This window comes from Aricia agestis, chromosome 12 (genome assembly GCF_905147365.1).
Source record: "Aricia agestis chromosome 12, ilAriAges1.1, whole genome shotgun sequence".
NCBI classification, from domain to species: Eukaryota; Metazoa; Arthropoda; class Insecta; order Lepidoptera; family Lycaenidae; genus Aricia; species Aricia agestis.
In genome coordinates, this window is record NC_056417.1 from 3,371,526 (window position 1) to 3,388,056 (window position 16,531).

General features: G+C 34.7%; 1 protein-coding gene across 1 annotated transcript; it reads left to right on the top strand.

Annotated features, from left to right (window-relative positions):
- Positions 1-1,550: 1,550 nt before the first annotated feature.
- LOC121732671 (piggyBac transposable element-derived protein 4-like) lies at positions 1,551-9,594 on the top strand. The gene is made up of 4 exons (XM_042122626.1): positions 1,551-1,671; positions 5,846-5,987; positions 6,893-7,012; positions 7,879-9,594. The coding sequence occupies exons 2-4, from the start codon at positions 5,853-5,855 to the stop codon at positions 9,592-9,594; spliced, it is 1,971 nt and encodes a 656-aa protein (XP_041978560.1). The 5' UTR covers positions 1,551-1,671; positions 5,846-5,852.
- The last annotated feature ends 6,937 nt before the right edge of the window (positions 9,595-16,531 follow it).

Below are 16,531 nucleotides of genomic sequence, written 5' to 3' on the forward strand. Positions count from 1 at the left end.
TCACCCACGTTCAAATAAAGCCTTGTCGAACTGTTTAAATCAATTATATCGGAGTTCGATATATCGAAAAAAAATATCGATATTTCGATATACCGTCTTCATTTAAAAAAATCGTAACTCAGCTCAAAAATGATTAACTACACAGTTTATAGTCCAGTATATTTATTAAAATGAATTTACATAAACTGTGTTAGGTTATAGACTTATAGTTCTTAGTAAATTTTTTTTTATCTTTAAAGTGAATGTGGACGGGGCGCTGCTGGTAAAGGAGAACTGTCAAACACATGTCAAAATTGACGTTTTTGTATGATAGAAGCGTTAGTTCCTTTTCTCGCCACGTTCATTTAAATATGTTATAATAAAGCCTTGTCGAACTGTACCAATATTTTTCAGTAAGAGTTTTTAAAAATACTCTGTTTTATTAGGGTTCCGTTGTCAACAAGGAACCCTTATAGTTTCGGTCTGTCCGTCCGTCTGTCTGTCCGTCTGTCTGTCTGTCTGTCCGCGGTTTTGCTCAGAGACTATGGGACCTACAAAGCTGTAATTTGGCATGAATGCACATATTAATGATGCCGATAAAATGGTACTGTATGAAATCTTGAAAAAATGTTTTTATGGTACCTTCCCTACACGTCAAGCGGGGATGATTTTTTTTCGCGTCCGCCCCATCGTGTGGGGTGTTGTTGGATAGGTTTTTTTTAAAAATATAATCAGATCATTTTCCGATTTAGGGATCCGTTTGTGAAATATTAAGTTTTAAAGTGTAAAAAATCGTTAGAGTCCAGTGTTCCCCCCCTTTTACCAGCTAAACAGTCGCTTCTGGAAATTTGAAAAAAATCACGGGAGTAGAAAATATGCTGAATTTAAAAGGAAATTATTACGGCTAAGAAGACTTCATAAGTTATTGAGTAATAGTCGATCAACTTATAAAAATGTATTGTATAACTTTTCGTTCAAATAACTTTGAAAGTAACTGAGATAATATTGTTATTAGTGTAAAACACGTTAAAAATGTACATTCATTGACCATACAAAAATTAAAAAAAAAACTAGCGGTACTACGGAACCCTATATTGCGCGTGGCCCGACACGCACTTGGCCGGTTTTTTATATTATGTTCAGCTGTTTGGCTACTACGATTGTTAAGCACTTATTGCACCTTACTTAATTTAGACGTCTAAATGATTCAGTAACTTAATTTAGTCAAGTGGAATAGCATTTAGAAAGTTACTAAATGCTATTCCACTTGACTAAAAGTTACTGAATCATTTAGACATCTAAATTTAGTAAGGTGGAATAAGTGCTTTAGGCAGTAGGCACTAAAAGCAGGTAGATTAAGTTATAGGTACGATGATTTTGTAGATTACGAAAAAAATATTTATTTATATTAAAAAAATATCGACCATCGATATCGACATTTCAATTTCGAACTATCGATATTTCGTCCAAGAAAATATTAGTAATAAATATCGATATTTCCAAATAATAACATCGATATTTCGAAATAATAATATCGATTTTTCGATATATCGATATTTTATCAATGTCAGCTTACAGCCCTCTGCAGTCTGCCCTACTGGCTACTCTTTTCAAGTCTTTTCAAACTTGGATGCCGGTGCGGAAACACTGAGTGCGAAAAAAGTGTTATTTACTGGGATTTTCCTACGAAAGGTAAGAAAATGATACTTACATTTTATAAATATTTAGGTATTTTACTACCTGCATCACGTTAAATTTTCCGTTGGTTTTATTTATTTATCGATGTGATATACATACTTATAAAGTTTGAATGTCCGTTCTGTTCAGTCAGTACCTACTTAATGGCTGGTTTGCACGTGTTAAGTTGATAAGTATTTAACTAATTTTTAACTTAATTTTAAGTTATTTATTGCATGTAAACACACAATTTTGTAGCAAGTAGCAGTTAAAATTTAGTTATGTAGGTACTTACCTACTACGAGGAAATTATTTTCTGTTAAGTTGGCAGGCGGGGCTTGTCACTTGACACATTTCGGGCAGGCACTTCAAATTAAGTTAAAATTTAGTTACTACTTAATTAATACTTATCAACTTAATACGTGTAAACCAGCCATAAGTGAAAGATTTTAGTGTTTTTACGCCTAAGTATTTTGTTGTCCAATAATACACTTCATAAATTATGAGTAAATTAATATTCTCTTCTTAGTTTTGCACTATAATTTTGATAATAATTACGTAAAAATCGTCAAAACCGTAATTTTCCATGAAGTTGCACTGCGGTACACGCACACATATACAAGAAGTCCGCCATCTTCTTTGTATAAATACAAGAATTTTTGAACGGACCGTTACGCTTAAACAGCATGGTGCAGAAATTCAAACAAAATAAATTTTATTTTATTTTTCATTTTGTACAATATGTATTTGGACGCTAAACACGTAAAGTTAGCAAAATGGCGGCCTAGCAAAGTGCAAACAGATGTTCTGGCGTAAAGGGTCATGAGCAGGTAGGCAGTCATTGTACGATTGTGCGTTATTTTGTTAAAAAGAGTATTAGATTTTATTGATATTACGATGGACTATTTGGTTTTGGTGAAGATAATATGTATTATAATGGTAGGTAGGCGTTCAGTTTAGATAGTGGCACTAGATTTCGGTCAGGATCTTCAGCTGCAGCCAGGATTGTCTTCCCAGGATGGAACTCCTCAACGGCGAACGGCTCAGTCAGCAAACTTTGTGTAGGCGTTCAATTTAAGTAGCGAAACTAGATTTTTGTCAGGATCTTCAACTGCAGGATTGTCTCCTCGTATAAAGTTATAGTCAATAACTGTATACAACATAACTGGTGATACATGATCGATACTTAAGGAAAGTACTCGGTACTCGATTCTCATTATAATTATGTAATAAAATTTGGTAGGTACTTAATTTTTGACAAAATTTCCCTTTAAATAAATGAATCATGGACACTTAGGGCCGGTTGTTTGATCACTAGTAAAAAATTACTAATAGTATCCGTAACCATTACTTAGTTAGTTGACTGTAGTTAAGAGGAGTCCACACCACCCTTTTTTCCATACAAACGTTGTCCCCTGTTTCCTCCCTGGATAATGCTAGTAGAGTTATAATTTTTTTCCTGAATATCTACGGCCACTAATACAATGTCCCTATGTTTTCTTTTTTTTCATAATTTAATTATTAAATAAGATATGAACGTTCAAAAACTCAAAAAAATGGCCAGATTTTCCGCTGTGTTCAAACGTCCAGAAATCAGATTTGGCTAGATTATACAAAAAAAGCAAAACATAGGAACACAGCTCAAGCCTTTTTTTAATATTTAATGGAAAAAGTACTTAAATCGGTTAAGTTTTGGAGAAGGAATCAGGGGACAACGAATCGTTGATATTCTGGATTTTCTGCAGTTGTCTCTATCGCGTTTTGCGGTATAGGCTTGGGGTAAGGGAGACAGCTATAGATATTACACGTACTTTTTTTTCATTTCTCTAGCCCCTGGTGTATCCTCTTAAACCTTGATCAGTTGTTAATATAGAAATACGTTGTTTCAACTGATTTTTGACTTTAGTTAAAAGTAACAATCGTCAATTGTGTTGCTATTTGAAGGAACATGGGGAACCCAAAATTCTGTCGGGAGAATTTTTTTAATATTGGTAATATTGTTTATGAAACGTCGGCTGTACCTACCGAACCTTTTGCGCTCACGCACAACCAATGTTCAAAGAACAATAGCTCTTAAAGTATTTGACATACGGACGGAATTTAAAACTTAACTCAAATTCTTTGGGTATAATAATCAATAAAGATGGGTTTATTGGGTCATGGGGACTCTTTCTGTAAAAAAATACAATTGTTTTTAATTTTTGCACGTGTTTTCTCATTTTTTTAGAAACTTTATGACTTAAACTTTTTGCATAAAAATACCCCTTTTTGTGTTTTTTATGGTAGCGTTTCAATATTTATGTAATACAGCACTGTTGTTGTTGGTACCTACTGGCTACTTACCTATTTAGTAAATAGTACACAATGTAGACTTAATCACTTTAGCAGCTATCCAAAGTACTGTTTCTTTGGACATTCTAAACCTTTCGAAAAATTCGACTTCATCCCAATAGTCTAGCAGCTAGCTGCACAATTCTAGAGCGAAATGTTTTCGGGCGGCGTGTTAAAACGCATTCTAGAATGATTTCTTCATCAGAAGAACTTTCCGAGTCATCGAAATGTATAAGTACATTTAAATCCATTATTTTTAGGGTTCCGTACCTCAAAAGGAAAAAACGGAACCCTTATAGGATCACTTTGTTGTCCGTCTGTCCGTCTGTCAAGACCCTTTTTCTCAGGAACGCGTGGAGGCATGAAGCTGAAATTTATATCAATTACTCAGGTCTACTGTCCCTTGAAGCTGTGAAAAAATCAAACTTCTAAGCCAACGCAATCAAAAGATACAGCCGTTTATGCCGCAAATTTTCGACACTTGCAAGGGAATCAAAACCTACAGGGTGCTTCCCGTGAACTCAGAATCTTGAAATTTGGTACGAAGCAACGTCTTATAGCATAGATAAAGGAAAAATTACGAAAACCATAAATTTTTAGTTACATCACATAATATATTTTTTTTTAATAATTTTAAACTTACTACCCATTTCCTCATAAACGCGTAGAGGTATTAAATTGAAATTCATACTAAATACTCAGGTCTATAATACCTTTAAGCTGTCGGAACCCTCGGTGCGCGAGTCCGACTCGCACTTGGCCGGTTTTTTATAAAAGCAATCTTTTTGGGCAGTAAAGTATTTCAACTCGACTAGATATTACAATTACAACAAACAAATCAAACTAATGGTCAATGTTAACTACGCAGTCCGAGCGTGGTCTAATTACCTATTTAACAATTTGTCAAAAACTTTTACTACAGTTAGCTTAACTATCGATTGAAAAACAACATTTTGATATTTTTAACCAATAGTTACTTTAACTAACAGTTTTTAACTATTAGTAATCTTAACTAGCGATCAAACAACGGCCCCTTAGTAAATTACTATGCGGCCGCCGCGGTGGCATGCGCTCCGCGCCGCGCGCTACACCTCCCGCGCGCGGTGTCCATGCGTTCGTTAAGAGGATTCCACACCGCCATTTTTTCCATACAAACGTTGTCCCCTGTTTCCTCCCTGGATAATGCTAGTAGAGTTATAATTTTTTTCCTGAATATCTACGGCCACTAATACAATGTCCCTATGTTTTCTTTTTTTTCATAATTTAATTATTAAATAAGATATGAACGTTCAAAAACCCAAAAAAATGGCCAGATTTTCCACTGTGTTCAAACGTCCAGAAAACAGATTTGGATATATTATACAAAAAAAGCAAAACATAGGAACACAGCTCAAGCCTTTTTTTAATCTTTAATGAAAAAAGTACTTAAATCGGTTAAGTTTTGGAGAAGGAATCAGGGGACAACGAATCGTTGATTTTCTGGATTTTCTGCAGTTGTCTCTATCGCGTTCTGCGGTATAGGCTTGAGGTAAGGGAGACAGCTATAGATATTACACGTACTTTTTTTTCATTTCTCTAGCCGCTGTGGTATCCTCTTAAATAATTAATTAACTTTAAGCTACATTTACTCAGTGATTAATTGATATTATTTTTTTATAATATGTATAATATGTATTTTTTTTTCAACTAATATAATAGCCAAATATCATGTCCTCGAGCATTGAACATGTCTCACCAGTCATGCTGTATAAAAATAAATGTCTTTCTATTCTATCTCCTGATATTATGTCCTTCTGCCTAATATACGATGCTATATTTTCTCAACCAGCAAACATAATTACTCGTATGGTATTTTTAGAGTTAAAATGGACGCTACCCCTAGCACGAGCGGAAATTGCAAGGAATTCGTGATTGGCAAGGAGGTGGTTATTACGGCACAGGGAAGCCTGAGGGTGACCGACAATGTGTTGCTGGAAAGGAGTGCATCAGGGCGGTTACGGGTACGTTATAAATAACACATTTTGAACAAAATCAAGAATCAAAATATTTTTTTCTAAATAGGTTAACAAATAAGTCCAAATCTATTGATACTTTTAAGAAAAGACTCAAACAATATTACTTAGATTTAGCTGCAAACTCTTAAAACCCTTACGATTTCTCCTCTTCTTCGATTCATATTATTATACTAGCTATTTGACCGAGCTTTGCCCGGTATTCGATAAAACACGAATAAAATTACATTTTCTATAAATGATTCCTAGTTAGATCGATTTATCGCCCCCGAAACCCCCTATAACATGAAAATCGTTGGAGCCGATTCCGAGATTCCAATTATATAATATACATATATTATATAATATTATACAAGAATTGCTCGTTTAAAGATATAAGATAATAATTATATGTATTCATTTTATTCGGTATGAGGTATCTATTATATTTATTTATATTATTCTAATAGTATCTTATCTTTTTTTTTTTTGATTTTAAATATTTTTAGTTATATTTTATGGTTCCCTGGTAGAGACTGCTTCCAGCTGTAACGCCGCCAATTCAAACTATTTCTGTTTTTGTAACTTGTGTAAATTGATTTGTTTTGTTTCTTTGTAAAGATTTTTTTATTTATTTATTTATTAACAAAGTTAATACTTTTAGAACGTCTACGTGAGACCTACCACCGGTTCGGGAACTAACCCGGCGAGAAGAACCGGTGTAAGAAACTCGCACGGGGCCACCTTTTACCAAAAAGGTGGAAAATTAGAATAATATAACATAACATAATATTTTGTTCGTCATCATAGGCTCCATTTAACATAACAAGATAATCATGGTGATCACGGCCTTTTATAGGTTGATTACAGATGAGAATACTCGTTGGAAACATTCAAGTAAATATATTTTACAGAGTTATCGTCCTGAAACTATTAGCGTCGCGGACGATATAATGCTGATAGACGAAATGCCGCGGCCGGAGCCTTCCCTTAGACAGCGCAATCGTTTTCCTGCGGAACGACACTACAAACCCGTAAGCATGTTTCTTTTATTACTAACTAGCTGTTGCCCGCGACTTTGCCCGCGTTAACATAGCAGATCACATCCCAAGTATTATTTATGGTACAAAAATATTCAATATACAGAATTGACTTTCCTACGATTTTATTATATATAGATGTTCCGCGCGGCTTCGCTTGCGTAATTTAGGAATTTCACGCAACCGTACATTTTGCAGCAAAAATAGCCTATGTCCCTTCACGTAGTCTATTCTTCATGTTTGCCAAATAACATAAAAATTGCTCCAGTAGTTCATAAGATAATAAGCAATTCCATATAATTTCCCCCGTTTTTTCGACATTTTCATCTATTTCTTCGCTCTTATTAGTCTTAGCGTGATAAAATATAGCCAATAGCCTTTCTCGACAAATGGGCTATCTAACATTGAAAGAATTTTTCAAATCGGACCAGTAGTTCCTGAGATTAGCGCGTTCAAATAAGCCCTTTCAAATAATTTTCCCCCGTTTTTTCCACATTTTCCTCTATTTATTTGCTCCTATTATACTTAGCGTGATAAAATATAGCCTATAGCCTTCCTCAATAAATGAGCTATCCAACAGTAAAATATTTTTTCAAATCGGTCCAGTAGTTCCTGAGATTAGTGCGTTCAAACAAACAAACGAACAAACAAACAAACTCTTCGCAATTATAATATTACGAGTAGTATAGATTAGTAATTACTAAACCAGATGACGCCAGCAACTCCGTTGTGCCAAAACTCGTTTATCGTGCGGTCAGAAAATTATGAAAAAAACACCTCACGTAATTTGTGGACGCGCCCCCTAAGCAATTAACCGTGTTATGGGTGCTTTGGCATAATCTGGTTTCATGTTTTACTAGGATGAAGACGATATATTTGACCCGCCACTTGCCGCGCCTCCTGCCGTGGATTCGGGAAGTGAAGCGGAGGAGGACGAGAACATAACAGCTATAGAACAGCTTCAAGAAATTTTGGAGACCGAAGAAGATGAAGTCCTTGATAATACTTGGGAAGCAGATAACAATGTATTTGATTGGACGGATGACTATACTAGCTTTCGAGGCGTTCAAGAAGAGTTCCATGAGATTACTGGTTCCAAAATTGAGGGAACACGCCCTTTAGAGGTGTTTACTCAACTATGGGACGAGCCTCTCATGGAACTGATCAAAGCTGAAACAAATAGGTACGCCGAAGATCTAATTGCAACTCATTTTGAGACAGAGGAAGACTTACCACAAAATAGCCGATTGCATCAATGGTCCGAGACCACGGTAGCCGAGCTTTATAAATTAATTGGGGTAATGATGATAATGGGCATGTGTATCAGGGGTCGAATGGACGAATACTGGAGCACCGGAGTCCTGGGCATGCCTGGATTCCGGAAATTAATGAGTAAGGGCCGCTTTCTACTCCTGATGCGTGTCTTACATTTCGTTGACAACAACACTATAAGCGGCCGTGGTCCCGAGCGCAAGCTTGCAAAAATTAAGCCTATTTTAGATTATTTAAACATAAAATTTAAAGCCGCTTACACGCCTCGCCGAGAGGTCAGCATAGACGAATCGTTGCTGCTTTGGAAGGGTCACCTCAGTTGGACCCAATATATTCGCACTAAAGCAGCACGAGTCGGCATAAAGAGCTACGAACTCTGCGAGGCGGCTACCGGCTATGTGTTAAATATAATAATATACACCGGAAAGGGTACGTCAGCTGCTACAGCTGTTTATGGCTTTACGTCCTCAACAGCCAAGATAGTTCTTGAGCTTTTCAAGGACTATCTTGGCAAAGGCTATAAACTATTCATGGACAACTTTTATAATTCCATTAAATTAACCAGGTTCCTAAAATCCCAGAGGACCGACGTGGTTGGAACTTTAAACCGCCGGTGTGTCGATTGTCCTCAAGTAATAAAAGATCTGAAAGAGAAGCAGGTGCAAAGAGGGGCTGTGGAAAGCCGACACTGTGGTGACGTTTCCGTTGTCGCTTGGAAAGACGTGAGGCTTGTTACTACAGTGTCGACTTGCCACAACGCAAATATGGTTCGAAGGCGGCGATCAGGTCAGGTAGTCCACAAACCGGAAGTTGTCCATGAGTACAACCAGTTCATGGGGGGTGTTGATCTTAAGGATCAGAAACTTTCTATGTATTCATTAGAAAGAAAACGTGGTCTGAAATGGTACGTGAAAGTCTTTCGCCGGCTCATTAATATATCTGTCCTCAATTCGTATATATTGTATTGCTCCAACATTGGCAAAAACAAAAAAATGACGCACAGGCAATTTCGTTATAAGCTGGCAGAAGAGCTTTGTGCTCAGTTAGAGGAAAACTTGGTGAGTCGAGCAGCGCCCCGCCATGCAGAGCCCTGTGACCGACTAAATACATCAGTTGACCACTTTCCTCAGCACAAAGAAGCTTCTAGAACATGTAATAAGCAAGTTCGCTTTCAACGAGGTAGTTGCGCCCGTTGCTTAGCGAAAAAGGAAAGGAAAGTTTGCAACATACTATGTAGCCACTGCAAAGTTTTTCTTTGTATTGGCCAATGTTGGAGAGATTTCCATACTTTAGAGACTCTTTAATTTATTTTATCTATTATGTAGGTATTTCATATATATATATATATATATATATATATATATATATATATATATATATATATATATATATATATATATATATAATATTTTAATTTTAAAAAAGATATATATATTTTTTTCTTTTTTATGAAATAAGGCAAACGGGAAAGCAACTACCGTCGCCCATGGACACTCGCAACATCAGAAAAGCTAAAAGTTACGCGAAAAACGCACGGTGGCTCAAGGTGATTCTATGTAAATATTCCACGTTTTTTATTTTATATATTCAATTATTTATTACAGTGTTTCTGATTCTTGCGATCAACACCACCAATTGTAATTTTCCATCTTTTTAGTAAAAGTGCGAGTTTCATACGCCGGTTCTTCTCGCCGGGTTAGTTCCCGAACCGGTGGTAGGCATCTTAGTTTCTTCGTTCTTTCTACCACGTTCAAAAAGAGTATTGATGATACCTATTTTGCATAAAAATAAATTTTATTTATTGCCTCGGGACCAGTAATTGTAATTTTACATCTTTTTAGTAAAAGTGCGAGTTTCGTATGCACATGCCCATGATTACTATAGCTAAATTAATATTGGAATTTGTTGTATTTGACTGTTGTTTTCTATTAATTTCATTTCATTCAAGCAGAACTTGTTTCTATTTGTAAATGAGTTTTTTTATATTTTGTGAATTTTTTCTGCGTAATATATTTGATTTTGCAGATATCCAGATATATGCAGATATTGCAGATATTGACCTGGCGAGACAGATGTATCCTGTGCGACAAGATCGATAAGAGAGATCGTTGCATTTGGTCATATTTTATATTTATATTTAATTATATCTTATTATTTTTCATTTTCAGTCACCAACATTAATTGATATTGCTGGTAGTGCTTTTATTATTGTGTCCTAATAAATATGGATTCACAAATAATTTCATAAAATATTTTATTAATAATTTATAAATAATTTGTTGTCACAATTATTTGTAAGATTTAACAATACCAAAGTAACATAGAATATCATTGAACAATACGAATAATATATTACTATAATATTCAGTGACGTCTCTAGTAAAATCCGCCAGACTAGTCCACAAATTTTGAATTCAAAGACCTATTAGTCTTTTGGAAAAATATCGATATCGATATTTTTTTATTATTCAGTGACATCTCTAGTAAAATCCGCCATTTTTAGTTTACATAATTTGAAGGCAGGCGTCTTTCGTGGTCAGTTCAGCTTCTTATATCGATGGTATTTACGTATAAATCCGGGCCCTACATAATATCACTTTTTTGATCTCAAGATTAGAAAGAAGTGCGACGACATGTTGAGCAAGACTCAAGTGAATCTGATTTAAATGTTTGTGTGATCATGTTCACATTTTTTTCATTAACATGCTATATTATTATGTTATTGATTAAGAGGAGTCCACACCGCCGTTTTTCCATACAAACGTTGTCCCCTGTTTCCTCCCTGCCGGTAGAGGTATGATTTTTTTTCTGAATATCTGTGGCTACTATTAGCATGTCCCTGTTTTCTTTTTTTTTTCATAATTTTATTATTAAAAAAGATAAACTGTACGTCCAAAAACCCAAAAAAATGGCCAGATTTTCCTCTGTGTTCAAACACCCAGAAAACAAAACTGGCTAAAATATACAAAAAAAAAAAACATAGGAACTCAGCTCAAGCCTTGTTTTAATTCTTAATGAAAAAAGTACTTAAATCGGTTAAGTTTTGGAGAAGGAATCAGCGGACAAAGAATCTAAGATTTTCTGTTCTTTTATTAGAACTTTTGTCGTGTTGTCTCTATCGCGCTCTGCGCTGGGAGACCTCAGATTGGTGAGACAGCAATACATTTTCAAATACCTATTTTCAATTTCTCTCGCCCCTGGTGTACCCTCTTAATTATTATTGTTCTTAGAATTGAAGCCCTTTGTGTTGTCATTTTGTTTCTTAATACAGCTGTCTTCCTTTTTAAGTAATATCCCCTTAATATGCACTGCAAAATGTCGTCACTGAATTACATAATACTCCTACTGTTTATGTAAATGCGTTGTTTTTAAAACATTAAATTAGCTTACTTCTACATATTGTATACTTTAATTCTCATTTTTGATTTACAATTATGTACTTAATAACTTTTTTATAATTGTATTAAGTTGTTTATTGACATTGTAATTTTTCATATTTTTAGTAAAATATGGCCCCGCTGCGAGTTTCTTACGCCGGTTCTTCTCGCCGGGTTAGTTCCCGAACCGGTGGTAGGCACCGTAGATTCCACGTTCTTATAAGTAACTGTTTATGAATAAAAAGGTATTTTATTAATTTGTTTTTTTTATTTTTTTATAATAATATCTATGGACGCTTCATAACGGTCTGGACCCGGAGGACTTGTGTTACAGGTACCAGACAACGGAAATATATTTAATACTTTTATACTATACATATATTTAAGATTTTTATTATAATATGATACACATATTTAATACACATCCATGACCCAGGAACTTTGAAAACTTATCGTTTCGTCGGCGGGATTCGAACCCGCGACCCCCGGCTTGAGCTAGGTACCAACGCGCTCAACACTGAGCCACAGAGGTCGTCAAATTATGTGATGTATTTACCATTAAAATTTAATATAAATTTAAAAAATAATATAATGACCACAAAAAATGCTCTGATATCCTAAACTTGTTACTTGTACTTACCTTTCATACACATCAAGCGGGGATAGTCGTTGGATAGTTTTTTATAATATTAAGAATATCCATAGCTCATTTTCCGTTTTAGGGATCCGTGTGAAGTATTAAGTTTTAAAGTGGAAATAATTGTTAAGAGTCAGGTGCCCCCCCTTCTACCAGCTAAACGGTTGCTTCTGGAAATGTGAAATATTTCACGGGAGTAGGAAATATGCTAAATTTAAAAGGAAAACTATCGTGCGGCTAAGAAGACTTCATAAGTTATTGAGTTATTACTCAATAACTTATGTCGATCAACTAAAAATAATGTATGCGGCGAAATATAAAGGAACTTTTCGTTCAAATTCATTTGAAAGTAACTGAGATGATGTTGTTAGTAGTGTTTTAAGAAATTTAAAAAAAAACCCGCCAAACAACTTTAAAAAGTAATTTTTCATAGAGGTTTCATGTTTGGGCTCATATTAACGGCCTCAATGAAAAGAACATTGATAGATGGTAATCATGAGAATATGATTATTCTGCACTATAACCAACACATGTTTAAAAAGTATGAAATGAAATTAATTTAAGAAATTTAAAAAAAAACCCCGCCAAACAACTTTAAAAAGTAATTTTTCATAGAGGTTTCATGTTTGGGCTCATATTAACGGCCTCAATGAAAAGAACATTGATAGATGGTAATCATGAGAATATGATTATTCTGCACTATAACCAACACATGTTTAAAAAGTATGAAATAAAATTAATTTAAGAAATTTAAAAAAAAACCCCGCCAAACAACTTTAAAAAGAAATGAAATAATATTTACTGCCTTTAGGTTCAAATAATTTCTAACTTGTGTAAAGTAATATTTTAGTCCATAATTGTTGTCACGGTGTGTCGGGGGACCGCCAAGTAAACTACAACCTACAACCGCCAAGTCGCTGATTATCTCCATTCAGTTCGCTGTGAACTGATCCTTAAACTATAATGTTATGTGAAATCTCAAATCAAACATCTACATTAGCGGTCCCCCGACACACCTTGACAACAATTATGGACTAAAATATTAGGTACTTTAGACAAGTTAGAAATTATTTGAACCTAAAGGCAGTAAATATTATTTCATTTCTTTTTAAAGTTGTTTGGCGGGGGTTTTTTTAAATTTCTTAATTTAATTTTATTTCATACTTTTTAAAGATGTGTTGGTTATAGTGCAGAATAATCATATTCTCATGATTACCATCTATCAATGTTCTTTTCATTGAGGCCGTTAATATAAGCCCAAACATGAAACCTCCACTTTGGGTTCATACGAAGCTCGGTTCCTAGGTATAGAATCCAGGTGATGCTGCAGCAGCAGTATGTAAATATTTACAGTCTATATATTTACATGCTGCTGCTCTTACTGGTTGTCGCAATTAAAATAAGCCCAAACACGAAACCTCTGCTCTAAGTTGGCGAGGAGTTGGATATCCTTTTGATTACCAGGTGATGCTGCAGCACCAGGTCAACTTTCCAGTAATATGTGTATATGTATATTGTATACTCACAAATGTCACGAACTAGAATGAAATATGATACCTATCAAACGACAACAAGTTGCTAACGGCCTTTCATGAACCAGATAAACCCTGATTGTCCAGCACTGAGCAGGCTGATGATGATGAATTATAGCTAAGAACACTCTCGATCATGTCAGCTTTTAAACAAAAAAAACTAGATCAAAATCGGTCCACCCGTTTGGATGCTACGATGCCACGGACAGATACACAAACAGACAGACAGACAGACAGACAGACACGTCAAACTTATAACACCCCTCTTTTTTGTCGGGGGGTTAAAAATACGTTATAAATGTATATATTCATTGACCAGAGAAAAAAAACGGTACTACGGTACCCTTTATTGCGCGTGGCCCGACACACACTTGGCCGGTTTTTACTAATCAGTAATCACTATAGGGAATCATCCTAATTATAATATATGCATTTAATTTTATAGCTTCATTACCGATTTTCGTCGACTTTTTGAGGGTTTTTTGTAAAAAAATATGTCATGTTAAATTAGTTGGATTTAACAACCTAAATATAATAAAAGATATTGATAGATCAAAATACTTTATTCATAGACAAAGTCGTAATGAAACAGAAAAAGTCTTCCAAAAAGGTATGAAAAGTGAGATCAATATAGTTTTCCTGCTTCTCTTTATTTAGACTGGGTTGCACCCACGGAGCTCATACAAAGAGGAGCTGGCCTAAGCAACTGTGCACTGTGATTTTCAACTAGGTCCTGACGTCATCATTGTGGGCGGGGCTTAAGTCAGTACACTTTCAGGGTTTGTCACGTAACGAGACTCCCAATAAATTGGTGTTTTCTGCGTATTTAACAAGGAAAGGATGAAGTATTGTGTTTTACAATGTCGAAAACACTCAGACAGACGTTCTGATAATATAAATACCATCACATTTCATTCGGAAATAATTTTAAATGTAATTTAAATATAAAAGTTCTAGAACATTTCAGCTTTCAGCGTTAATTATACTACTTGACACTGGGTGGCCAAACCTTTGAAAGATAATACAGACGTAAATGCGTATAATTTTGCAATTTTTGGCTTTTTTACAAGTTTATTACAATAATCATACTTGAATACTGAAAACCGTTATACACTTAGTCTTAAACACATTTAATAGCTAAAACCGTGATAATATAGATTTTATTATGATATTACTTATAAACCGCCATCTGTCGTCACCTATGATAACTATTTGAAACGTAAAAAATATCCAGGGCCGTAGTACGTCCCTTAATATTCAAGACAAAATGACATCTAGTGTAAGATAGTTGAACTACGTAGTAACATCAACATCGACCTAAGCTAGTAGTTTGGCTTTTAGCCGATAGATGAAATATTGAGAAGTGGGCGGAGCTTGACACCCCCTCACCCCACAAATTGTCACGCGTCGTTTCATAAGGAAACTTGATTACAACACCTCCTCTTAGTATTAGCTCCGTGGTTGCACCAACTAACTTTAACTTTGACTACAGTGCAAAATGTCAAATCTTTGGGTAAAGTTAAAAATGGACGCCATCAAGACGCCATATTTAACCATGACCATAGAGCTCGACAAGGTTTTAAATGCACGTGGCGATAAAAGGAACTAATGCTGTCATCATACAAAAACCGCCAATTTTGACAGCTCTCCTTTACCAGCAGCGCCCCCGCCCACGCGTATTGCTATATATCAGCTGTCATCTGTCAATTTCTCCGGGTAAAGTTAAGGGTAAAGTTAAATTTACCTTAACTTTAAATTTAACTTTACCCACGCCTCTGGTGCAACCCAGTCATAGTTTCAACTTTTCCTTGTACCTTTCCTTTTTTTTGCTTTGCTTCTCTTTAGTACTTGAACACTCACACATAGGCATGGTAGCTGAAAGCAGAGGTAAATAACGTAAATAAACCAAAAGGGTTGGCAAATTTAGTTCGAAGGTTCGAATTTAGTTCGAATTTTCTTTGTTTTAATGTAGTCCTGTAATGACTAGTAGCTAAGATTATATTATATTAATAATATTTTAAAAAAATATACCTAGTCTAGAATTCACAAGAATTAAAACAAAATTTTGGGAAAAAATTGAACGCAAACAACTCTTAAAGTTATTTATATTTTTATATACGTTACGCGATCTTGCAGGTACTTCATAATTTGAAACAAGTGGGCTACCCCTATTAATTTTTCAATTTACAAGAATTTAAACAAAATATTTAGGGTAGTCACAATAGAATTCTTAGAATTAGTGGGAATTTTATTCAAATAAAGAATTTTGACTTTGAATATTTTGCAAACACCTCTTCTTATTTACACCCTGTATGATATTAACTAAAACACGAGAAAAAGATTTCAAAATACATTTATTTTGTGCATAATTTTTACGCCCACTCAATTTAAAATAAAAATTCCATCGTAACATTATCATAAGACATTTAGTTAGGCGTCATCCATAATTGCGGTTCATCTATTACAATTTCAATCTATTACCATAATTTAATACAGTCTAGATACATTTACACGGCTAACTAAATTTACATTTGAATAAGAAATCCGGAAATTATTAATTGCTTACATAAAATTATGGCATCCGAAGACGATAATATAAGTTCTATGGTTTAAAAAAATTAAACATCTACTTAATTTCATAATAATAATTAATATTCTATAGGAATCTCTAAATATTCGCTTGCAAACAGGAAAT